We start from the raw sequence: 26,454 nt of genomic DNA, 5'->3' as shown, positions 1-26,454 counted from the left end.
CACCTGCAGCTTCACCCAACACCAATTAGCTCATCAAGCTTTTAATTACTCTGTTAATTGCACACAGGCAGCGAGAGGGGCGGCTGGGGAATTAGGAACGAGGCCCTCCAGAGGAGCCGCCTTGACAATCCTGACAAACAAAGAGGAGTGTGTGCCAAGCAAAACGCGCTCGTTTCTCCCTGTTTCTCTCTCACACACACACACACACACACACACACACACACACACATATATACATACACACAGCGCTCAGTCGAGCGGCGAAAACAAAAAAGCGGACGTGTCGACGCCTACCATCTGTCATGTCACTCACTGTGATGTCACTTCCTGTCACACAGGTCACTTCTACTTTACTGATGGTGCTAGTACATTAAAAAAGGATTGACAGGCTAGTGCGTGTGTGTGTATGTGTGTGTATCTATCTATATATACACATATGTGTGTGTTCTGTCTGTCTCCATCTCTCCCGAGAGCGTCGCCAAGGAGTTGTATCCAAGAAACAGTGGCACGGCCTCACTTCCTGTGTGACAGGTGTGCGATGCAGGTTCTGACAGCTGTTCTTCCTCCGCATTATATCCCTCCATCGCTCTTTCTCTCACCCTCTCTCTCCCTCTCTCTGTCCAGCTGCAGTCCAGTGTTGCTCGTGTTTGCTCTGCCTCTTGCGTCATTGCAGCTTCCTGATTTATGGAGCACAAAAGACTGAAATCTGCTCCCATTTTCTCACACACACACACACACACACACACGGAGCAGCTGTCCATCATGTGATGTCCTGCTAATCTGCAGAGATCAGTACATTATTGCTTGGACCAGCACTACACACACACACACACACACACACACAATGTGCACCTCAAAAAACACGGTATATACAACTGTATTCCTCTACTACATCAAGTCTTCTGTGGACCGTGAACGGCTTTTTAATTGACAAGTTAATTGCTTTTAATAACAATGCAATTAAACCGATGGGATAAAAGAGGTTTGTGTGTAGACGCTGGTGATGTGCAGAATCTGAAGCCTTTCACTTCCACCTCATTTCTCTCCTCATTATCTGGGCATTACGCTGGGCCTTTCCAGTCCTCTCCTCTCCTCTTTCATCCGTTCTTCAGTTCGGCGTTTTCGTTTCTTCTGCTTTCTTCGCGTCCTCAAAAGTCTGCTGTACCTGACACGTGTGTAGCGTGCGCCGGTCGACACTAGCCGTTCCTCAGAAGGTGTTAATAAAAGAAGCGAGGCTATTCAACAAAACCGGTACGTTCTGTTAGACTCCGTCATCGCCGCAGGAACCACTCGGTATTTTTTGATGATTTTTTTTTATGGAAAGCAAATGTCCTTCAGCTGTTCCCTGAATGAAGGAACAATGCGTTATCGCTTTAGAAAGAGTCCTGCGCTGCAGATTAGAGTGTGTTAGAGTGTGTGGATGGGGCAGAGCTCGGCTCAGATCTGTGTGAGGGATGACGGGATCGCGCTTCTGTTTCCACCTGATAACGGCGTTTAATTTGCACAAACACACGACGGAGAGAGAGAGAGAGAGAGAGGGAATAGAAAAGAGAGACGGGGCAAGTGAGAGAAAGACAGCATGATGTTAGAGAAAGGAAGACAAAAGAGAGAAAGAGAGAGAGACAGAGAGAAAGAGAAAGATGGAGCATTCTTCAGCCCCAATCCATACACAGAACCTCATCTTCATGATTCAGTGTGTATGTGTGTGTGTGTGTGTGTGTGTGTGTGGATGCTTAATAACTGAGCTCCATCTGGAATAAGCGTTGCTCCGGCCCCTTTGATAACTGACTGCCTACAGGCGAGAGAGAGACAGAGAGAGAGTGAGAGAGATGAAGAGAGAGAGAGTGAGGGCTCTTTATCAGCGAGAGAGCAGCGCTATAAACTTCCCCAGCGTTTGATTAAGAGAGAAACTGCTACCAAGCAGGGATTATTCCAGATGTTTCCTCCGCGCCTCAGCCGCACTGTCAACTCATCCTGAGTCTCTCTGAATCATCCGCTTATCTCTCTCGCCATGCAGAACATTAGCATAAAGTTTACGAGGCCTCCGAACGATACGAGCTGCACGTCATCAGGGGTGGGTGGGGGGAATACGGGCGGCGTCACGTAGACCGATCCAGTGATATTTAACGGGTCGAAACCGTTTACGCGAAAATGAAGCATTTCAGAAGAGACACGTCTCTTTCAATAAGCTGTCACTGTCACTGTCAGCCCTCGGGCTACCCAGGGATGCTGGGAGTTGGAGTTAAAGAAAAAGTTTACACAAATAAATAAAAATCTGAGATTGCTGGTGAAATCATGAAAAGTGTGGGTTGGACGCTGTTTTAGTGGAGGCCGCTCGGTCAGCCGATCTGCATCCAATTACAGATGTGAAGGCTCCAAAAGTCCAGGCGGCTCACGATTTCAGCCTTGTCTCACTGTTTAAACTTGGGTTCCATCGTACCTGACGTGACTCGAAGCTGCTACACCTAACCCAGTTAAACCAATACAAACTGCGGCGATGACGCTCGAAGGAAAACGTGAGATGGACAGAAAACTGGATGGAAAGACGAAAGGGAGACGTCTTGAGTGCGGTGTGGTTTTCTCTGCAATCGAGCTCGAGCTCCCACACTGGCGTCGGAGTGTTTCTCATTACTCCAGATGTTTGGGAGCCGCGCTGCTCCGCGCACTGACATTCCCTCACTCCCTGGAGGAGCCGTCGTGTCACACTAATGCCAAACACATGTGCTGCTGCGCGGACACTGCGCCCTGCACGCACACTTTCCCACCGTTTTCAGAACGACAAACAAGCCCAGACCTATACACAGCACATCTGTAGCTTATAATCCCTCGCTTCTAAGTTCTCAAACAAACTAGTTCTCAGGACTGAGCCCTGGTTTGAATTCCACGCTAACTAGTAGCAGTGCTGTGCTAACAAATCAAAGCTGGTGAATGACGTTAACGGTTATCTTACAAGTAAGATGAGGCAGCCAGGTCGCTACAATGAGGAAAACTGATATTAATTTAAAGAAAGTTTGATCATGTTTGACTTACAGGACATTCACTAGAGGTGGCGGGAACAAAATCGTTTCGGCTCCGTATCGCAATTCTTTGGTGTGGCATTTCGTGCAACTCCAATTTGTTTTTAAATCATTTATTATTTTTTTATTTAAATATGTTGGTATTCAAGGTTATAATATGTTGCAGTTCCTCTATGATCCTACAGGTGGCACTTTTCCTACACCAGCAGATAGCACAGTGTCTTATGTTATCTGAGCAAAATATTTGTTAAATTTGTTCAAAATTGTAACCAAATCAGAAACAAAAATTCAAAATCAAATCACAACATCTATAAAATCATGAAATTAACAGAATCGCAAATCGCGATGTTATCGTATCGAGTGGTCTGTGGTGATTCCCCTCCCTAATACTGACACACACCTACTTATTCAATTACATACAAGCACACACATACATACACACACACACACACACACACACACACATGCATGCAAGACGATACGGTCAGCTCCATGCGATTCTCAGACAGTTGATTCAACTCAATCCTCAAATCTGTTCCGACTCCACTAACCAGACCAGGTCACATCCCCTGAGCTGTCAATCAACCTCCAACAGCCAATAAGAGCAACTTAAACTGATTAAAGCTCTGCGGCCCCCTGGCTGCTGTCTGCGTCGTGCGCCGTCTCACCCAGACTTAGCTCTTCTGTTGCCTGCTGTGCATGTATGACTTTCTCAGCTGCGCTCTCCCTTTTTTTCCATGTTGTCTGGCAGACAGACCAAAAAAAAGCGTTTTTTTTTTTTTTTTTTTGGTACGAATGAAAAAAAAAAGAAAAGAAGCAAATCTTTTTCAGCCTGAGATTCATTTCCTCACACTGAGAACTGAGAAACACGGGGCGCTCGTCCAGCTCGGTTAACGCTGGGGTAATCAGAGAGGACGCGCCCCAGAGCTTGTATTAACACACAGCACAAAATCAGGATTGAGAGAGTGTGTGTGTGTGTGTGTATGTGTGTGTGATGGAATTAGAGCTTTAGGAATGAGGTGAAGTGTATAATCTGATGGTGGCCTACAGTTTGAGAAGGAAAGAGAAGTTCGTTGACGTGGAGACTTTTGCAAACTTTCTCTCTCCCCACACACACACACACACACACACACACACATGAAGTATAAAGGTTCATTAAGTAATTATCAATACATTTTAGACACAATAGATCTAGTCTCTGTTGCTTTCATTAAAAACAGATTTATCCAATTTCACATAATTAGCCCCGCCCACTTTACCATCCCACTTCTTATAGTTAGTTGTAGCTATTCGATCTATTGTGTAATAATAACGCCCTACTGTATGTGCTAATATCATTACACACTCTAATAGTGCGATAAAAACTTTTTTATTATTTCCGTATTTCCAGTAAGAACTCCCTGGTTTGCTGAATGTCGATACGAAGCCTGTTTGCTTTATTATATTGTTCAATAGAAGCTTATAATATTGCAATTACACCCCTTAAGAAGATTCATATTCGTTGCTGAGCGTCCTGCGCTCCTAGAAGTTCCAGATATTTTCCATAAATATACAGTATAACACACACACACATACACACACTTAGATTAAACCCTCGCGGCTACTATCATACGCAATATAATCGTCATTCCATTTCACTTTACGTTCAGCTGTTAAATGCGATCCTTGCTTTCCTAGTATTTATTCCCACCCCCAGATTTTCCTGTAATTGTAATTGCGTTGATGTGTTTCCTTTCTTCCTTTCTTTTTCCAAACAGTGAGCAACTGTAAAACAATTTCCGCCTGGGATTAATACAGTCCTCTCCATCCCGAATCTTGAATATAGATGCATTCAACGAACGCAGGAACAAAGGCCGCACCTTTGACTGGCATTACAAGACACCGTGCTTTTATTCTCCGCCTAATCATGAGCAATAAAAAAAACAGAAAGAAAACACATTATTTGTTTATCTTTTCCGTCCAGACGATGCTCTATTCATGTCCATTCACACAGCTATCGCTTTAATATGAGGAAGGAAGTTGAAACTTTAATGTCTCATGCACACGTACACAGTAAGACCTGTCAGTCCAGGTGTGTGAGCATTCTGCTGACCACCTGACTGTCTCGCTTCATTCATTTCCCTCATCTCCCTCTCTCTCTCTCTCTCTCTCTCACTCTCTTTCTCTCTACCCCCTCCTGCTTCTTGACTCTGCTTGCTCCCATCCACTCGTCTCCCGCCCACAGCCATCTGCTCCTCGCGTTAATTGTGCCACGGCAAATTCCACCTGCACCAGCCGTGCTCAAATTACAGTAATTACCTCCGGCAGCACCGTTGCGGCCACGCGCACACGCTGTAGGTCAGGACCGTGGCCTCACCGGCACCACGCCCGGAGAACAACGCCATCCGTGTGCATCGAGACACGGTGCAGACTCTGAATACATCAGGCTTTTTTCCCCTGTTGATGTGAGCTATCGTGTTAAGAATTCTATAAGATGTAACACGTCCCAGACACTTGTTTAAGAGCCAGGGATGGATGAGCATTGCACTTTTAATGCCTAGGAGGAATTATTTAACAGTTACTTTATTTGTTTTTAATAAAGTTGGCCTGACAATGCGCTCATTTTAAAGTGATCATATGACAACAGCAATTTGTATAATATAGTCATTTTGCTCAGGCTTATGTAAAAAACACAATCGATGTCAAACTTTAAAATCTTTTGACAAAGTCGATCATGGTTTATCAAAACACGAACACGAAACAAGGTTCACGACGATGCTGATATCGCAAAAGACAATACCGCAGCCGTGATGAATGAACTATACACAGTACCAAAAAAACAACAACTCCAGCTCTTCACCTCTTCTGCCCACTCTTGTAACGTCGCCCTGAAAGAGCCGAAATTGATCACTGAATAATTAAATAAGCCGAGGAAGACTTTTCTAGAGAGATGCTTGTGATGTGTGTGGTGATGCTCTGTGCCGTCAAGTCAACCTTTATGCATTTAGGTTTATGTGAAAAGCAAGTACTTTAATTTAATCAAAACATACATGCTGAAACACACAGACGAGCCGGCCGTGATGCAGAACAGATCGCGATCCCAGTCCTTCGTCCTGCGTGCACTTTTCCGCTCGATAACCTCCTAAGTTTCCTGCAGCGTGTCCACTTTATATGTCCTTCGTCCTAACCTATTTAGCATATGTCCGCTCCCGATGAACCATGAGTCGGGTTAATTGAGTGCAAGGATCAGTCATCCGTCAAAAACCAGAAGATCGATGTCACGGCTCTGTCTGCAAAACTCATGAAAGCAGACCTGCGGATCAACCGCTCTGCCAATCCGGATGCATTCGTCTTCGGCCCTGTATACTTAACCGAGACGTCCGTATAAATCTGTTAATGGTGGCAGGAAGACGAATGGAATAAACACTACAATAGAGTAATGAATGGCTTGCCTTCCAAACAGGCGCTTGGAGATGGAGTGCCAGTAAAAGCTATCTAGTGTATGTGTGTATTCAACGATGTGTGTGTGTGTGTGCATGTGGTAAAGCTTTAGAGCTGCTCTGAGGCCACGCCGCGGTTTCACCTTTAGCCGTCCATCTATTAAGAGGACTACAGTCAGCGCTTCAATAATTCAGGCCATCTTTACTAGCGTCCAGTGCAGAGTAAAGTGGCAGCTGAGATGAAAACGCCCTGCATTATGAGCGCATTTGGAGAAAGTGCATCGACCGGGGCGTTCGAAGTGAGAACCACGCCGTGTGGGAGAACACGCTGCGGTTCCTGTGGTTTACCGTACGATACTGACGCTCCTTTATCTTCCACAGCTCAGGTGCAATTAACAGCTTTACAGCTTGGCAACGCTCGTTTAACATCACATAAGAGCTCGCTTCTGCGTTATGCAGCACATATTGCATCGTCTGGGAATCTGAGATCATCAGATAGCCCTCGCTGAAGCGTCTCTTGGTTTACTGTAAAGAGCTGGGGTCAGTATGAGCTTTACGTGTGGTCAACCTTTGATTACATCAATATAAACAACCAAAATTATCAAACTTTATACTGATGCTCATCTGCGAAACTGAATATAATGCACGACATTAAAAATAAACAAAAAAACTTTATGTTAACATTTTTTTGTGGGTAAGCGAAATAAGCATAATGTTCAGATACACATTGCATCTTCATCTCATTCCTCAGTTTCATCCTTAATGTTGGGCCTTATCATAAAAAAAAATAAAATAAGTTGAAACTTGCACTCAGGACTATACGTGTATACACACTGATAAAGCATTAGCCTGGATCTGAAAACTGCTCATTTTTGGTCAGATGGTACACCCTGAAGTTCCTCATCTTGATGCAGGTCAAATTTTAGTTGACGTTATTAAAGCTTGTGCAATAACCTGTTTAAACTTTGCAAATGATCATATCCAATCAAAAGCCTGCATTTCTATGCACATACTGTATATACAGGTCTTTGCATCGTGATCTGGTCTAATCACGGTTTAAGCTTCATTCAGCATCCCATAATATGTGTCCCAGCATTACAGCTCTTTTTTCCTACATTACCCAGGACATGGTCCATGTGGGCTCCTCTCAGTGGAGAGATGATTCATGAGAGCTTTAAAGTGTCCGTCGAGGTTGCTGTCGCTTTCCCGTGGAGGTACGCTGTCCCTGACAGCCTGAGCGGTGTGACATGTCATCTACGTTTTATCTCATCAATCTGAACTGATCACTCATACACACCGATACTAATGACTAGCAAACTTAGACAAAACCCAGGAAAGTTTAGGCAATGAGGAATATTCCTGCTGAAAACCAATTTCTTGATATGGAAATAATATTTTTTTTTACTTTTTATCAGATTAAAGTGAAGATTTAGAGTTTCGAGTGCAGTTCTCTATATAATGTAATTATAGCATGACTGACTAGAATACAAAAAAAATCTGTATTAGCGCATCATAAACTTTTTTTTCTTTTTAAAGTAAATTAAAAAAGAAAAAATTTGTTAGGAACTAAAAAAAATGTATAGCTGTAATGCTTGTAATGCTTATAATAATAATAATAATATCAGTTTTTGTCCCGCACACAAACATAACCACCATGCATTTATTCCAGTTATACTATATTACATTATATTATAAATTACCTAAAGATTGCACTTATTGCTTGTTTTTTTAAAATTAGTATTATTTTGTCACTTACTTTGTGAAGGTCAGTGGAAGTAAAAATTTATTCCAGGACAAACACACACACAGCTTTAACTTATGGCTTTGGAAAGCGACAAATTAACCTCCAAGAATGCGCACTTTGCCAAAAAAATTATTATTATTTTTTTTTTTCCAGTCAGATTTTCTCCTTTGGATTTCCAATCAGTCCATTAAAAAAACACTGAGGTAATTCAGTCTTCACATTAAAGGTTATTTGTTTGTTTGTTTTAAAAACAAAAAGAAACATATACATCAAAGCAGAGTTGCAACATTAAAGCCAGTCTTTGGTGTCGAAAATTTTGTTTCTCTTTTCTTCTCTTTGAAGTAGGCGATGAAGATGATAATGATGAGTAGAATTTTCTTTCTTTTTTTTTTTTTTTTTTTGCTCCAGCGGCTGCGCTAAAAGTGCGCAGGACGATCGAGGGGAAAAAATGTAAAAAATAGATTTATATATATTTGTAAGAAAAATACAAAATCAGAAAGTTTTCATTCAAAGCTGGGACTCGGGTGGTAAGGATGTGCGGTCCTGTGCTTGAAGCTCCGATGGATGAACAGACACTGATAGTGTCATGTCACTGTAAAGCAAGAACGAAATGACACACACACACACACACACACATATATATATATAGGGAAAAGAAAAAAAAAATCCGCACTAGTGCTTTTTTAAAGCCAGGAATAGATGTGAGTTGAGAATAAATGCTCCTTGGCTGAGGAGTTTCGTTCCTCTGCTGAAGATCCGTCCAGATCAGAAAGCTGTAGCTTGTCTATGTGTCGGGTTTAAACCCGGTTTATCCGCGTAATCCCGACTCAGTGAACCCGGACCAGCTGAGCTCGAACATCCTGCGGCGCTCCAGCTCCCACCATCCCGTCCGTCTCTCTCTCTCTCTCTCTCTCTCTCTCTGGGCTTGTTTGTGTTTTTATTCTCTCTTTCTGCTTCTCCTTTCTTTCCTCTCAGAGTCGGTGGTGTGAAGAAGCCAGTGGCTCTAATGGCTCCGTGTGTGTGTGTGTGTGTGTGTATATGTGTGTGTGTCTGTGGAGCTTCAGTCAGAGTTTAAAACACCATCTGGAGAGGAGGATGGGCTCTCTCTCTCTCTCTCTCTCTCTCTCTCTCACTCATACAATAAAGTGTCTCTCTCAAAAACACAAGACTTTAGAATAGTAATTAATCTAGAGGATAATCTCACAGTATTTCATCTATAGCATAGATTGCTGTGAAATGATCCTCTAGATTAATAGTATAAGCAATCATAGATAGATAGATAGATAGATAGATAGAAAGCATAATACAATGATGATACAATAATATACAATGCAATGTAAATCCAATGGTACATCATTTATTTATCACATTATGCTATCTATCTATCTATCTATCTATCTATCTATCTATCTATCTATCTATCTATCTATCTATCTATCTATCTATCTATGCTTGCTTATACTATAACAGTAATATGGTTCTTAACTTAATGGTTAGACCTAAGACATTGTTGCATTCCCTTTGCATTAGCATTGATAAACAGTATGCAAGTGTTAGAGCTTTACTCAGGTACACTTCACATCTGATGCAACTCATTAACACCAATTAATTACCCGGATGTGCAATTAAGGATGGTGGAAAGGGATTTTTTGCAGAACGTAACAAAGTCAGGTTCTACCTTGTTCTCTCTCTCTCTCTCTCTCTCTGTGTGTGTGTGTGTGTGAGAGAGAGAGAGAGAAAGAGAGAGCAGTGCCTTTAGTCGTCGCTAGGCGCCGCTGTTTCCACACATCTCCCCAGACTCAGCCACTAAACTGGCATTTGTGCACTGTGCCAAGTCCAAGTTAAACTGCCATCCTCGGTTGCGTCTCGAATGCTAGGTTATGACAACAGCGTTGACTAGAAAGTGGCAGCCGTCCAAACCTATGACCGAGCATGTCATGGAAGAGGCAGCATGTCACGCGAAAAGACAGGCTTTATGCCTCACAACTCCAAGATTGCTGCTTTGATCATGAGCTGCCTGTGCAGAGTATCGCATGTTCTTCAGTTATCCCCTTGTTGTTGTGGGAGGGCTTGTGCAATCCAATGATTAAGATTCGATTATTTGGCAGAGATTTTTTCCCTCACATATTCCAGTTAGGAAGCTGGGGTCAGAGTACTGGATACAGTGCACCTGGAGGTGATAGGGTTAAGGGCTTTGCACAAGGGCTCAACACTGCTAACTTGGTGGTGCTGGAGTTTGAACCCCTGAGCTTACAATCATGAACCCAGAGCCTTAACTGCTTGAACCATCACTGCACTGATGATCCTGAGAGCGGCTCATTGTAGGGCAACCCTTGGCAATAAGTTTGAAGGTAAGAGTTCAGGCTGGTAGATTTGTACCATCCTGATGACACACTGGTTGATTGCCTGCTCAAAACTGGACCTTAGCGTGCATGCTTGGTGCATGATGACCTTAGCGTGCATGCTTGGTGCATGATGCATGATGAGAGTTTTTTACATCCAGCATTACCCTGACCAGTATTAAGAGTTTAATCATATTAAATATTAAGGCTCATCTATGCCTGTGGGGAGCAAAGGCCATCCATCCGGTCCGATTGCACAGAAAATCCAAAGCAGCACAAATTCCTGGCCACGATGGAACACTATCAGAACACCCAGTGCATCATGTATGGGGCCCAGCGGGCAAAGAGTTCAAGGTTGTTGATCCAGCCTTCAAATTCACCAGATCCCAATCCCACCGAGCATCCATGAAATGCGCATAACAAACACTTCTGATTCATGGAGGACCCACCCCACAACAAACAGAACCCAAAGGATCTGCTGCTAACAGACATCACAGCACACCCGCAGAGGTCTTGCAGAGTTGTGCCCCGAGAGGGCAGAGCTACACAGGCGGCACAAAGGGAACCCACGCAATACTGGGCATAAAGTTTTGCATTTTAATGTTATGGATGAATAAAAGTTTTTAGGGCCCTGTGGTTGTTTTTGTAAAAAAAAAAAATTGTTGTACGTGTTTATTTTCATTATTAAAACATTTTTAAATATTAGTAATCCAGCAAAAAATGTAATCTTACCGGAAAATATCTGTAGGCCAGAAAGGAAAGCAGCATATTATGCAAAATACCACTTTTCAGACAAAAAAAGTAAACAAAACGACAGCTTTAGGATTTTGCATGCATGAAAAAAGAAGCAGGTGCGACAAAGTTCTCAGAAGGATTCTGGCTGGTTTTGCAGGATGCTCAGAAAAATTAAGCAACTAATTTCATTATAAATCTGCACAAATTGTTCTTGAGACTATATTTTAAGCAAAGGGTCATAACACAAGCTATTAATTTGTTTCAATAATTACTGTTTACTTTTTTTTGTTAGTATTTTGATAGTTGAATGTAGAAATTTTTTTTTTAAGACCTTCTTGCTCTACAGTAGTTACTTCTCAAAAGCCTAAGGCTTTGCAGAGTACTATAGGTTACATAGTAAGTATTTTACATATATGCAATACATTACAAATTTAAAACACATCCATTTGTACTGCATTGTGGGTAAAATTGGTCCTTAGCAAAGTTGAGTCAATACTTAAAAGCACTAAATCCTTAAGAAAGATTATTAGAGCATGTTTAATCGGTTCACTAAACAACAGGATAGTCTTTGCAAATTTTATGATATAGTACTACATATGTCATGATGATGTCACATGATAGAGTATAGTTACAGTAGATGTCATGTTAGCTAGTGTTCTCAGCAGGAAACTCCACAAACTACAGTATAGAAAGTAATGAAACTGATTCTTGTTATTCTTAACAGTTGTTATTCTGTGTAGCATAAAGTATATATTCAGTGGGTAAGAAATTTCCATAATGGCTTTTAATGGTTTAATCAAATAGAACTGTGCATATATATTTAAGTTTCAAGAGAGTGAGAAGGGCCATATCTAAATCTCGGATGTTATTGTCTATATATAATGTATATTCTAGTGGCTGCGAATTCTTATATCAAAGCTTAATTGATTTAAAAATTCATATGGATTTAAACAGAGTGATACAATATAAGTGCCGCCATGACCTCTATGAATGAATTGTGTGCTTGTGATTTTGGGATACAGATGTTGGCTGCTCTGGACTGCTTTGCTTTGACAGGCTTTTATTAAATAATATTGACTTGTGCAACAAAAGACCTGCATGCTCCTTTCTCATGCAGTATAAATATGGATAAAGCTAGCATTATACACACACACACACACACACACACACACACAGAGAGAGAGAGAGAGAGAGAGAGAGAGCCATCAAGCTGTATTTGAATATGAATGCAGTGAGGTGTTTTCCCCCATGGTTTGAGTTGAATATTCCTCCAGCTGTTCTTTGGCTGAAGAAAAGCATGACTGACTTCTCCTTCGTCTACCTCCCTCCTTTCTATTCTTCAGTTAATTCTCCCCATTTTGACTGTTTAACCATAGGCACACCTGCAACCTGTGTGTATGTGTGTATGTGTGTGTGCAGTGTTCATGAGTGTTAGGGAAAGATCTGATGTTGTGAGTGCAGGTGAACTGCTGGGAAACCAACATCTGCCTCCCATGTCACTCAGTCCCCCCCCCCCCCTCCCTCCATCTCTCTCTCTCTCTCTTTCTCTCAGGCAGAAACACAGAAGACGATAAATAAATGATGTCACTGCCATATCCTGCATTCAGAGTGTTAAATACACAGTCAGGTGCTCAGTGCCCTAGTAAGCTCACACAATCTGTCTCGGAGAATAGTCCAGACGAAACACAGTTTGTTCGGTGTGCATAGGGATCAGATCACAGGGCTCGGTCAGATGTGGTTGCTAATTAAACTTGCAATTGTGCCTGGGATTGTGACTGAGCCAAATGTTCAGATAATCAGATAAGACAATTGTTTTGTTAGTTTTTAACGGGCGCTATGGAGTTAATGTAGCTAACAAGTTAAGGAAGGATACAGCTTCCATTTAAGCTAAATGTGAATCGATTGTCTGAATCGTCACACTCTTAGGTTTACAAATAATATTTCTACAGTAAGGTTTCGGCTCATCTATTTTTACGCGTACCAGCACGTGTAACCTTACAGTGACACTGTAACCCACCAAGCATGTAGAAAACATGCAAAGTCATCGTTCAGTGGCTAGATTCGATCCCCCAATGCTGGAGGTGCGAGATGACAATGGAAACCCCGAGCCACTGTGACTCACTGGTTTTATAGCAAAATGAAAAAAAAAAGACAGAAAAGCTTTAAGTTCCGCGCAGAAAGCAGCTTTATAAAGTCATCAATACATATAATGAAAATGATTTATTATACGCATTTCCACTCCATATTTTTTTTAAATAGTTACAGCTTCTATTGTACACTTTTATTCCTACTGCTCAGAAACAAGCGTTATCTGCCCTTGAAAATTCTCTCGCTCCTGGCAGATATCCCATATGTGATGCATCTTTGTAAATAAATCCAAATGATCTTTAAAAAAGAAAAGAATAGCTAGGAGCAGAGATTCAAATAATACAAAACTCGAAGAGAAAGCCTGGAAAAACGGTCTCCGAAGACGCACACACAGAGAGACTTGTTAATACCCGACTGGAAAACTGCTGTATTATAAATGAATCAAGAACGTGTGCAGGAATAATCCTCATTCGGGTGGTGTGTGGTGTGGAAGAAAGAACAATGCAGAGGCATCAGAGGCTCAATGCAAAGTTGTTGTTTTTTTAATATAGTTTAAAGCTATATTTTGTTTTGTTTTTTTAAAAGAAAGAGTCAGGAAAAAATAAATGTTCTATAATATGATGATCCTGAGCTGCTGCAAGTCACCTTGACAATTCTGTATTAGTATTCACGCAGTGTTGTGTCAGAGTGTCTGCTCGAAAAGAACTTTTTATGTATGTATACATCATTCAGCAGACCAGATATGTAATCAAGCTTGGGGACTAATTTGTATATAGCAGTTTACACCCAGGAGGTGTGTGTGTGTGTGTGTGTGTGTGTGTGTGTGTGTGTGTGTGTGTGTGTGTGTTAAGTGGGTGGATAGATGTTTTAATGTAAAAACCCTCGCTTTAATGTCATGGTCTGTTTTGGATATTTTAAGACAAAAGTTAAAAGGAAATTGTACAAATATTCAGGGGGAAGTACACTGATCAGCCATAACATTATGACCACCTGCCTTAATATTGAGTAAATCCCCAATCCCCTGGTGTTTGACACTTTTTCGTTCACAGCCAGCAATAAACTTTTCATCTTAAATAGAACTTCTGTTGGATTGAACTACACGGGCCAGCCTTCACTCCCCATGAGCATCAGTGAGCCCTGGCCAGCCGTGACCCTATCGCCAGATCACCGGTTTTCCTTCCTTGGATCACTTTTGGTTTGTCCTGACCACTGCAGCCTGGCATCATCCCACAAGAGCTTCAGTTATGGAGCTGTTCTGACCCACTTGTCTATCCACCACAATTTGGTCTACATCTCATTTTTTTTTTTAAATATCTCATTACAATAGAAGCTGTAAGTGGGTGGGATATAATAAGCAGAAAGTGAACATTTTGTCTCTGAAGTTGATTTGTTGGAAGCAGAAAAAACGGGCAAGTCTAAGGATCTGAGTGACTTTAACAAGGACCAAATTGTGATGGCCAGACGACTGGGTCAGAGCAAGTGCAAAACTGCAGCTCTTGTGGGATGTTCCTGGTCTGCAGTGGTCAGGACATAACAAAAGTGATCCAAGGAAGGAAGGAAGGAAGGAAGGAAGGCAAGAAAACCCACTCATTATTAGGCAGGTGGTCATAATGTTATGGCTGATCAGTGTAAATACTCTATTTGTTTTCTAAAATCTAAACTATACCTAGATCACTTTATCCAGTGTTTACTTCTGTAACATATTGTTAGTCTTTTGGAAATTTTTTAGAAGTCTAAGCTGCAGACTTTGGCTGCCGCTGTACACACACGCACACACACACATAGACAGCTAGCTCTATCTCCAGATGCATGTAGCCAGGGCCAGAGTGAGTCAGGGTGATGGATTGGTGTGTGTCCTGCAGGGTGATGAAGAGTTTATGGTCCACTTTCTGCTCCTGGGGAGTTGCAGAGCTTCCTGTCCTGCCTGGACAGGCCACACACACACACACACACACACACACACTAGCGGTATAACACACACTGTTCAGGCTGCACATCAAATCTATCAGATGTGACTTTCTGCTTTAAATAGTGTGAGAAGTCTAATAGTATAAGGGGAATGGGAATAGATTTGCGTGATCTTATGATACATTAAAAATATTCTTGAATACTTTTGGGGAAAATAAAGATAAAACCACAAAAGAGTGGTACAGTACGTGTGTGTGAATGTATTTCTGGCAGTATTGTGAATCAAGAGTGTGTGTGTGTCTGAGTGTGTGTGTGTGTGTGTGTGTGTGAGTGTGTGTGTGTGTGTGTGTGTGTGTGTGAGTAGGTTAGTGCGTGTCTGGATCACAGTGATGTGTGTGATTGACAGGTGTGTGTTTGTGCTAGAGGACAGTGTGTCAGTGTGTGACAGCTCCACCACTCCCTGTGTAATTTGGGCTTTTGTTGCTCTGACAGCTGCAGTATACTCGTCCTGCACCATGACATCTCTCACATCTCTCTCTCTCTATTTCTGCATCTCCCTCTTTATTCCCCCACTCGCCCCACTTTTATCTTTCTTTTCCTTATCGTGGTTTAGCAATGCTCGGAACTCGGGATTGAATAAATAATAAGTTGGGGAGATGCGTGACAAATCATATATCATACATCAGGACAAAATACCTTATAACTGGCAAAAAAAGATAAAATAATTAATATTGAATAATTAAAATGATATAATTCATACTAGTCATGGAACATAAAAGAGGAAAGCATGCATCAGTCTCAATAAAGGAGGTGTGGTCTCTGTGCATCAGTCTCAGAAAAAAGGGCGTGGCCTCTGTGCATCAGGATTAGTAAAAGGGGCGTGGTCTCTGTGCATCAGTCTCAGTAAAGGAAGAGTTAAAATATAATAATAATAATAATAATAATAATAATAACAGCAACCGTTGAAATATTTAATATTATTTTACGATATTGTGTGTGTGTGTGTGTGTGTGTGCGTTTGTGTGTAGGGGCACTTGATCTTGGATGCAATAATGATCAGTATCTCTTTATTCCTGTCCCTCCATTTCTCTCTATTCTCACCACCAACTCTTAACCTTGTAACCCTCTTACAACCTCAGAATGTTTGCCCAAGACTTAAATGTCTCTCTATATCTTTATTGGCTGCCCCACTCTTGCACCTCGACCTCGACCCAGTGGCATTCAGAGCACCTGTGCGTCCTTCCCCTCCATTGTCCTTCCTCTCTATTTCTCCATTCCCTGCCTTTTGTCTCCATCTGATAGCTGAAGAGGCAGCATGCAGAGATGGGCCCCTGATTGCGTGGCATTGTGTCAGGATGGAAATGTGGAAATGATGGTCTGTCTCTGCAGAGACACAGGGATGGAGAGACAGATAGTGAGAAAAGACAGAGAGAGACCTGCAGGCCCGTTGCCCTTTCGTCAGCATCCACATTGTAAATCCTTTCGTACAGCGGCCTGTGTGTTGGACAGAGATAAGACTCGGAGAGCAGCAGCACTATTGTCCTCATCCACGCTCTTTTGCATTCACTGTCCTATTGAGTCGGCGCTACAGGCGGCCATGTAAATGATAGTTATTTTAAGGACAGGCTCTGTGAAGGAGTTTATCTAATGAGCAGATGGCCATAGGCAACGACAGACGCCTTTACACCGAGACTGAGGATGCGAATGTGGTGACTTTGCACAGGCAGATGTCCTACGTCTACTCTTCATCTGTCTATCTCTTTCTATCCCTCTTCCCTGAGTCACAGAAATTGGGAGAGAATTAATAATAAAAGGAATGTGTCTACCAGCTCCGTGACATATTAAAAGAGGACATAAGGAGAATGAGAGCGACAATTCAGTGGGATGAGAAAAATGGCAAGACAAGTAGATTCTATCTGAATCCGAATTACTCGCAATCAGATCACTGCCAATCAGAATCACATGACTGCCAATCAAAATCACACCAAGAACCAAATCACTTTAAATCAGACCTATCAGATGCAGAAAAAGTTGACTTATAATCACAGCCAGAATCCAATAACTCTGAAACAGGACCAATGTCAGAAATTGAATCAGAATTATGAATCACACCTGGCAACAAATCATTTTGAATTAGAATCACACTCTGAATGAGATTCTTTTGAATTAGAATCACTCTTGACATTAGATCACTCCGAGTCAGAATCATACCTGGCAACAGTTCACACTCAATCAGAATCACTCCCAATCAGAATCAGAATCACTCCCAATCAGAATCAGAATCACTCCCAATCAGAATCAGAATCACTCCCAATCAGAATCAGAATCACTCCCAATCAGAATCAGAATCACTCCCAATCAGATTCAGAATCACTCCCAATCAGATTCAGAATCACTCCCAATCAGATTCAGAATCACTCCCAATCAGAATCACTCCAAGAATCAAATCACTTTAAATCAGAAAAGCAATTAACTTGAGATCACACTCAGAATCTAATGACTCTGAAACAGGACCACTGTCAGGAAGGTAATCAGAATTAGAATCTCTATCTGAATCAGAATCACACCCAGCATCAGATCACTCTGAATAAGTATCACACCTTGCAACAAATCACTTTGAATTGGAATCATACTTCACAATTAAATTACGCTGAATCAAAATCACACCTGGGAACAGTTCATGCTGAATTAGAATTAGACATCGTAACAGATCACTCTAAAACAGAATCACACTCTGAATAAGATTACTCTTGATCAGAATCACAATCTGATTCAGAATCACACCTGGCAACAGATCACTCTAAAACAGAATCACATTCTGAATGAGATCACTTTAAAACAGAAATACACAGATCATTTCGAAGCAGAATCACACCCGCTATTAGATCACTTTGAAGCAGAATCGCACTCTGAATGAGATCACTCTTAATGAGATCACTCTTAATGAGATCACTCTTAATCATACTCAGACCCAGAATCAGATACATTTGAACCAAAATACCAAAAACAGAATCATTCCCCTAATCAGACCCACACCAAGAATTAGATCACTCCTAATCACAATCAGACCTGGAATTGGATCACCCTGAATCTCAGTCAGTCTAAAAGAAAATAAAAACAGGATCAGAATCAGTATCTGAATCCAGATCCCTCAATAAATCAGGGACGAAGGAAAACAGACATAAAGGAAGTAAAAAAGAGTACCACATTGCAGAGGCAGAGTGATGAAGAGAACGATGGAGACACAAAGAAAACAGAAACAGAAGAACAGAAAGACAAACAGAAAGAGAGACAGACTGCAAGCTATAGTTCAGTAATTCTCCATGCTGAACACCGCAGGTTTAAAAATGAACGCCATTATTTAGTGTGTTAGTGAACAGCTGTGGAGACGAACGCTTTCACAGGAATGTGTGTGTGTGTGTTGATGGGTAGACCCTGTGTGTGTGTGTGTGTGTGTCTGTGTGTGTGGGTATGTTTGCGCACGCGTGTATGTGTGTGTGTGTGTGTGTGTGTGTGTGTGTGTGTGTGTGTGAGAGCTGGCAGTTGGCAGTGCTGGGACTGAAGATAGCAGGGAACTGGGGGATGCAACGCAGTATCGAGTTGTGAACATCTGTTCCTCATAGAGACCGCAGAGCGAGTGTGCAGGAAACAGAAATAGGAAGGCTAACTGTTCCCTCACACACACATATGCACACACACACACACATACACACTTACATCATATATGTGTTTCCTCTTACACATTAGGACAAAATACAAAAGAATTAAGGGGTTTTATAAACTCTAGAGCTAGAATTATAATCGAGGTGGATTCCATTCTGTATTTAAAAATACAGTAGAAATAAAAATACGTAACTGAAAAATAAGTACATAAAAAACAGGTAAAATACCTGTGAAAGCTATTAAACTTGAATTTAGCTAAGAGCTGGTGATTATAGCAGGCAATGTTTTTATTTTGGTGTTGGTCTTTGTCTCCTAATGAAACCATCCATCTCTGCTTGATCACATTGCCACACACACACACACACACTACACATTTCATTTAATTCACAATCCTTCCATCCCTTAACACCTCTCTCTCTCTCTCTCTCTCTCTCTGAGTGTGTGTGTGTGTGTGTGTGTGTGTGAATCCTTGTTTGCGTGTAAAGCCTCGGCGCCCGTTGTGCTCTGTTTCTGTGTGTGTGTGTGTGTGTGTGTGTACGCATATGTGTGTGTGCGGGTGATAAGAGGATCCCGCGTGCCGACATCTCCCTTCCTCTCTTATCAGCCTGCACAGCTGTGCTTAAGCTCGAACACATCTGCTCCCTCTTGGGAAGCCCCGCCCTCTGATCACACAACTAAACTACACCTCCCATCATGCCCTGCTCTCCGAGCACCTCTCTGACAGGTGAGCAGGGTGTGACACTGGTGCGTAGCGGGTGTGTTTACAAGCAGGCCCGGTCCGTCCCGCGCTCCCGTACGGGGGTCGGGTTTGAATGCTGGTGCCTGACTCTTTATCACACTGCTACAGCGGCTGAACCTAATTATACAACACTTATCAGACAGACACGCACACAAGCTCATTACTGATGACGAACGCACGCAGACGCAGGTAATGCCAAACACTGCGTGACACACTCGCATACTGAGAAATCCAGTTAAAGCTTTCTGACATTTTGTGTGTGTGTGTGTGTGTGTGTGTGTGTGTCTGTTTGAAGAAGAAAGTCTGCTTCCTAAAGAGACACGCGCTGGATCGTGTTTTAAAGGCCTCAGGCAGCGTTCCAAAAACAGCAGCAGTGCCACTGACATTAGCCACTGAACACAGAGTGAGTGCAGAACTTTCTGAACAAAAGTTTCCTTTGAGTTTTTTCACACTTTGTCTGAATTTTCAATCCTGTACTTTTCTCAGTTTGTTTTGTGTAGAAGTCATCAAGCAGGTCAGTTTTTTTTATACTAATTGCACGAATTCCTCGAGTTCCCATAAAAACACAGTCCTGAGCCACCCCTAATTTCTACATATTTTGCTTCCAACGAGCCAGACTGTCTTATATTTGTAATGTCCTATCCTTAAGGAATAGTTCTCTAAGCTTTCCCGAGGACTTCATTTTTGGCTCTCATTTCTGCCGAGTTTTCGTCTCTCATTTTCAGTCCAGTGCCTGTACAGTACCTGACCAGTTTCAGAGGAATGTATTTTGTTTGTTAAGTCAAAAAGAGACCCATGATTCATTCGAGCATAAAACCCATCTAATTTAAGGCATGAACCAGTGAGAAACAGGTGCAGATGATGACAGATGATCCGGCTGGTGATTGGTATACTGGTGATGCTGAATGCTACCTGAATGGTCGTTGGAACAGACGAGAGTGGAAATGAGGCTGAATCAAGTGGCTACATAAACAACTTCTTTTTTTTTTTTTTTTACAATTGGTATCTTTAGACACTTTTGCAGCCTCATCTACTCATCGTCTGTTCCAACCGCTTTATCCTGTATAGAGGGTTGCGGGAGGCCTGGGGCCTATCCCAGGAAACGTAGGGCACGAGGCAGGGTACACCTTGGACAGGGGGCCGATCCATAGCAGAGCACATACTGTACACATACACACTCATTTACACACTACAGCCTAATCGGCATGTCTTCTTACTGTGGGAGGAAACCAGAGAACATGGAGGAAACCATCCATGCACAGGGAGAACCTGGACCCTGGTGGCGCAGGCAACAGTGCTAACCACTAAGCCACCATGCCACCCACTTTGCAGCCTGGCACAGTCAAACATTTGTTCTCAGTTCTTTAATTTTATCTACATTATTTAATTACATTTGTTATGAAGAATTAAGGTGTGGATCAAGACCTTTGCAAAGTACTGGATGATTTTGATGCTGCTTTGGATCCAATGATGTTCTTTTGGCTGTTCCTATTAGCATTCGCCACCCAATGCACACATATTGATTTTTGCCAAGATGCCAGATGCACTTCACTTCCTTGCTCTGAAACCCTACTGGCTGGGTGTGGAACACGTCAGGTGAGATGCCTACAAATTAGTATATATATATATATATATATGTATATATATATATATATATATATATATATATATATATATACTGTATAATATATAATATATAACTTTCTTATTTAAAACAAACAAAAAAGAACGCAGGAATGTATAGTCATCTATTATACAGTATGTACACCACTTATTCTGTGTAGGGTGAAGGGGTCCAGGAGTCTAGCCCAGGGAACTCGGGGCATAAGATGTATACACACGGAAAGGGGCGCACAAACACACACCTTCACACGCTATGTGCAATCTGGTAATGCCAACCATGTCTTACTCTTGCATGTCTTAGACTGTTCGAAGAAACTGGAGTAGATGGAGGAAACCCACCAAGCACTGGGGAGAACATGCAAACTCCATGCACACAGACCATAGAGGAGATTTTAACCCCCAGTGGTGGTGGTGTGAGCCGATATCGCTAACCACTAAGCCACCATCCTGCCACAGGAACATCTAGTATTGCAGTAATTGTGTACTGTTTATAAAAAAAAAAAAAAAACATGCTAATACACAAATGTTAATGCAGCCCAAGTCCCTGGTGGCTGTTTTCACATTCTATTTAGCACGTTCAGTTAGCACTGACGGAGGTAACACTGTATGCTAAACATGTGGGGTACCTTCTACAAACCTCAGGCAAAGCTGGTTAGCTGGTTTATCAACCAGTCCTGTTTCTAGCATTGTTAATTTTTAGGGCTTTAAGTGCTGTTTAAGGGCAGCATGGTGGCGGAGTGGTTAGCACTGTCACCTTGGACCTTGAGGGTCTGGGTTCGATTCCTGCCTTGGGTCTGAGTGTATGCAGTTTGCATGTTCTCCTTTGGTTTCCTTTTTCTATACAACAATGCTATGCTAATTGACATTCCCAAATTGCTTGTAGTGTGTGCCCTATGATGGACTGGCATCCCATCCGGGATGTATCCCGCCTCATGCCCTAAGTCTCCAGCTTATACAGGCTAAAGTGGCTTAGACAATGAATGAGTGAGTGTTGCTTTAGTTCAGTAGTGTATTGTTTCCTGATCTGAAGCTTTCGCAAAAAAATCAATAAAGATATCCGTCCCTTTGAAAAGCAATGGTTAATGGGGAGTCAATTAACTCCAGTAGTTTTTTTTTTTATTTCTTGCTATTTAATTGAATTTGACTCACTCACTTTCTATACCACTTGTCCTGTATAGGGTCATGGGAAGCCTGGAGGAGCACAAGGTGGGGTACACACTGGAGGCAGTTTCCATCCATCTCAGAGCACAGGCGTGCACACACTCACTCACACACTATGGGCAGTTTTGAAATAGCGGGTTAGCTTAATCTGCATGTCTTTGGACTGTGGGAGAAATTTTTAATTTATGTTATTTTTCTTCCATTTCATTTTGTAAATTATATATGATCATAGGTGAAAAACAGATTCATTCCTCCATGCTATCCCAAGAAATTCAAACAAAATCCAGTAAACACATGTGCATCCCATGTGACATATCACATGACATAAAAAAATAAGACCCATGTCTATATATAAAAATTTCCATGTGAAAATAAACACATGAGAAATCCCAAGTGAAAAATGAAATCACATGACAATGTTTTTACTAAATCACATGCAATGCATGCAGTATGAAAATTGATACTATAAGTGAACAAATATTAATACCATGTGACTTTTGCAAACTATAAATATCAGCCTGGTGCTAAAAAAAAAAGCCAAAAAAACCCAAAAACATAATGTATTTAACATTGACTCTATAATATGTTGTTGGAAAATAGAGATGCATTGTGTCTCTATTTCAAAGACAAAGGAAGAAAAACCTTTAGATGCTCAGCGTTAGGAAGCCCGTATTCTCGATCTTAACCTCGACTCACCAGCGTTCCGTCTCCTCTGCGTGTGTGAGGACAGTGCCAGCTGATGCACGTGGCGTTTTTCTGATGTGCCTCTTGGGCTCGTCAGCATTACCGTGGCTACTCTCGGAGACATCAGAACCCGGGAGAGCGAAGAAGCGGAAGATGAGGAATGCCTCCTGCTCCCAGTCCTTTTGTACCTGTCTCTGTGAAGTGCTGAAGTCATCTCGTACATTCCTCCACTTTGATCCTCAAAGCCTTTGGAGGAGATTCAGCACAGTGTGAACTTTATATCCAAGCCTGACAAAATTCCACACTTTTCCTGTCTTTGTAAACAAGTCTCACTTTAAAATATAAAATATAAAAAAAAAATTATATATATATATTTATATATCGGTTCATAGGAAACAGCAGAGTGGTTCTTCACATCTGAACGACTATGACAGCAGAGTGGACCTAAAGAGCAACTCCTCCTTCACGACAGTTACTTCCCACCCTCTCTCTCTATCTTTCTCTCGCTCGCTCTCACTTTCTGTCTATCTCTCCCTCCCTGATAGGGCCTGAGAACTTTGATAGCAGTACACAGGGGTCTGTTTGCCATGTTAAGCTCGGACGGCGTGTAGAGAGGGCGAGTCTGGGTATGTGGGCGTTCTCCGATCCCTCTGTGTAAGCTCTTGTTTCCCAGGGGTAGGTAATAGCCCTGCAGGACGTGATAGCCGCCGTGACGGTTTCCTCTGGCAGGAACCAGCTGTGTGAGCAGTTCACTTTTCCCCTTCCTGGCCGAACTTCTCTCTGACCACACGTTTCCTGTCTGACACCCTTTACACTCACACGCCCTTGCAGATGAGTGACTCAGACAGCAGGACATATGCTCTTGGTAAACTGTTCTTACTGATACACACGAATCAGTGGCACGAGTTCTTTGGTTTGTGCGTGTGAGCGAGACGTCTTGTTTAAATCAGACACAAAAGTGTTTACAACGTGAGCTCTTTAGAAAATCCTACTGAGAGCTGGCATGTGCTGTTTCTTCAGGATCACCAAGTGGTGCATCGTTATCCTTAGAGTAGGATGGTGAACACTTCCTGGTATTTTAACTGTTCTCAGGTACTTGCGTTTTTCAGCGGAAGAATCAAGCTGAAGACGTTGTGGAAATACAAAAACCACAGAGAGAGAGAGAGAGAGAGAGAGAGAGAGAGAAAGCCATCTGACTGATGGCAGATGTTTGGTGTGTTTTTGCATGTTTGAATGATTCCTAAAATATATATTTTTTTCTCAATGTGCATACAGATGTGCTTTAATTATAGCACCAATACTCATAATAGAAAATCATGATAAACAGCAATAATATTAAACACACTGTGGTGTCATCATTAATATCATGGAAATATCAGGCAATCAGTTGTTTTGTTATTTACGTTAGTTACGCAGTACATTACTCCCAAGAAGTGAAAAAGACTGAAGCTGAATAAGCTGAAGCTTTGGGTTGCTGATTGGATGTCAACCCCACTATCGACTGGGTCGGCACTGTTAGAGCCTAGGGCATGACCGTCAACCCTACACAACACCCTATACAACACAGTGAGGGCATGCAGCGCCGGTCCCAAGTCCGGTTAAATAATGGGAGTGTTGCAACAAGAAGAGATTCTGGCGTGAAACTTGCGCAGATCTTGCGGATCAAGACAAATCAAAAACAGCAACATGGATCACTCGATATAATCTGAATCAGAATGAAAACAATGCTGTACATGTTATAGTTATATTAATATTGTGCTTTAATGTATAATATAGTGTTTTAACCATTATATCAGTTATGAAATATGAAATATTTTAGCTGTCATGCCAGTAAAACTGAGTTTGAAAAGTGAATTAAGGAAGAAAGACAGAGAATGACAGCAAGACACCGTGTGTGTGTGTGTGTGTGTGTGAGAGAGAGAAAAAGCGTTGAGAGCTGCCATATGTGTTCCTGATGGCCACGATCTGGCTCCTGTGTGTTTGTGTGTCCATGTGTGTGTCCGTGTGTGTGTCCATGTGTGTGTGTGTGTGTGTGTGTGTGTGTGTGTGTGTGTCATGCTCCGATCTTGCCATCACAGCTGGGACCTGCTGTGGCCCTCTGGCCAGCCACACACACACACACGCACACACACACACACACACACACACACACACACATGGTAAAGTACAGAAGTGAAAGGGGATGTGCACACACAGATGTACCGTCTGTCACTGCCAAACACTCACACATGGCGGCCAGCAGAGTGGATGTGAGAGTAGTGTGTGTGTGTGTGTGTGCGTGCTTGTGGTGTGTGGGAAGTTGTCCATGTGTTACAGGTGGGACTTTTGCAAGAGAGCCCTAACTGTAAAACCACAAAATATTTTAGGGACTTTCCTTTTGTGTGTTGATGTAGAAACGCCCTGTGATTCACCAGGTTTCACGCACCGATGTCTCTAATAAAGACAGAATGACAAGAAACACTAATAAGCAACACGATTCATGGTATCACTCAGGCCACAGTAATACTTTACTGACTCTAGCACCTTTAACAGCACTTCGAATGGGATTTTATATGAGAATATACACACTATGTGCTTCAGTAGTAATGACAAAAAAATGACACCATAATGTCAGCGTACGTTAGAGAAAAAGGAAGGAACAGTGGTGTAACACAGTGGAGTTCCACATGTTCACCCATGTCTTCCTGTGGGTTCTCTGGTTCCCTCCCAATTCCCAGGACCATACCAGATTCATTCTAAATTGCCCCCAAGTGTCAATAAGGGTATGAATGTGGGTGCTTGTGCATCCTGCCCTGTAATGGACCACATTCGTACTGCATACGCCGTATCTGAAGTGCACCTCCCAAAAATGTATGACGAAGAACTTAACATGTGTGATCGGCACGCCTCGTGGCAAAGCATTTCAATCTTTCTCCTTCCACCCCTCTATTTACCAAAAAACTTCATAAATATTGTATTCTTACTTTTCTGTGTCATGATAGTTTCATTAAAAGTAACAGTACTCTAAAAGTAAGTACTCTTTAGCTCCAACCCTAAGAAGATCTGCGCAGGAGAATTTGCCATACAGTTGCAGTACAGTAGGTCCTCTACATATGGATGAGTTCCGTTCCAAGAGCCTGTTTGTAAGTCCGATTTGTTCGTAAGTTCAACAAACATTTTTAGGGTACTAATTTACTAACACATTTGGCTATACACAGTATAAAACTAACATGTTCGATGATCTTTTCCTGGTTCTTTAGAATGGGTGGTCAATGGTCAAACTAATCATTTTTAAAAAACGAGCAACGTCTGTCCTCTTTTCACTCTGTATTCACTTTTGTCTCTATTATTA

The 26,454-nt window shown here is 42.0% G+C and overlaps 1 protein-coding gene across 2 annotated transcripts in view; it reads right to left on the bottom strand.

Annotated features, from left to right (window-relative positions):
- The window catches only part of cbfa2t3 (CBFA2/RUNX1 partner transcriptional co-repressor 3), a 54,470-nt gene extending 30,519 nt beyond the window's left edge, over nt 1-23,951 (bottom strand). For both annotated transcript variants that reach the window (XM_053493319.1, XM_053493320.1), the window contains exon 1: nt 23,136-23,951. In XM_053493319.1, coding sequence (XP_053349294.1) covers nt 23,136-23,346 — 211 coding nt within the window. In that variant the 5' untranslated portion in view covers nt 23,347-23,951. The remainder of the gene's footprint in view (nt 1-23,135) is intronic.
- Nucleotides 23,952-26,454: the final 2,503 nt, after the last annotated feature.

Source organism: Clarias gariepinus, chromosome 3 (genome assembly GCF_024256425.1).
Source record: "Clarias gariepinus isolate MV-2021 ecotype Netherlands chromosome 3, CGAR_prim_01v2, whole genome shotgun sequence".
NCBI lineage: Eukaryota > Metazoa > Chordata > Actinopteri > Siluriformes > Clariidae > Clarias > Clarias gariepinus.
The sequence above is the reverse complement of the archived record's forward strand: the minus strand, read 5'-3'. Positions and strand labels throughout refer to the sequence as shown.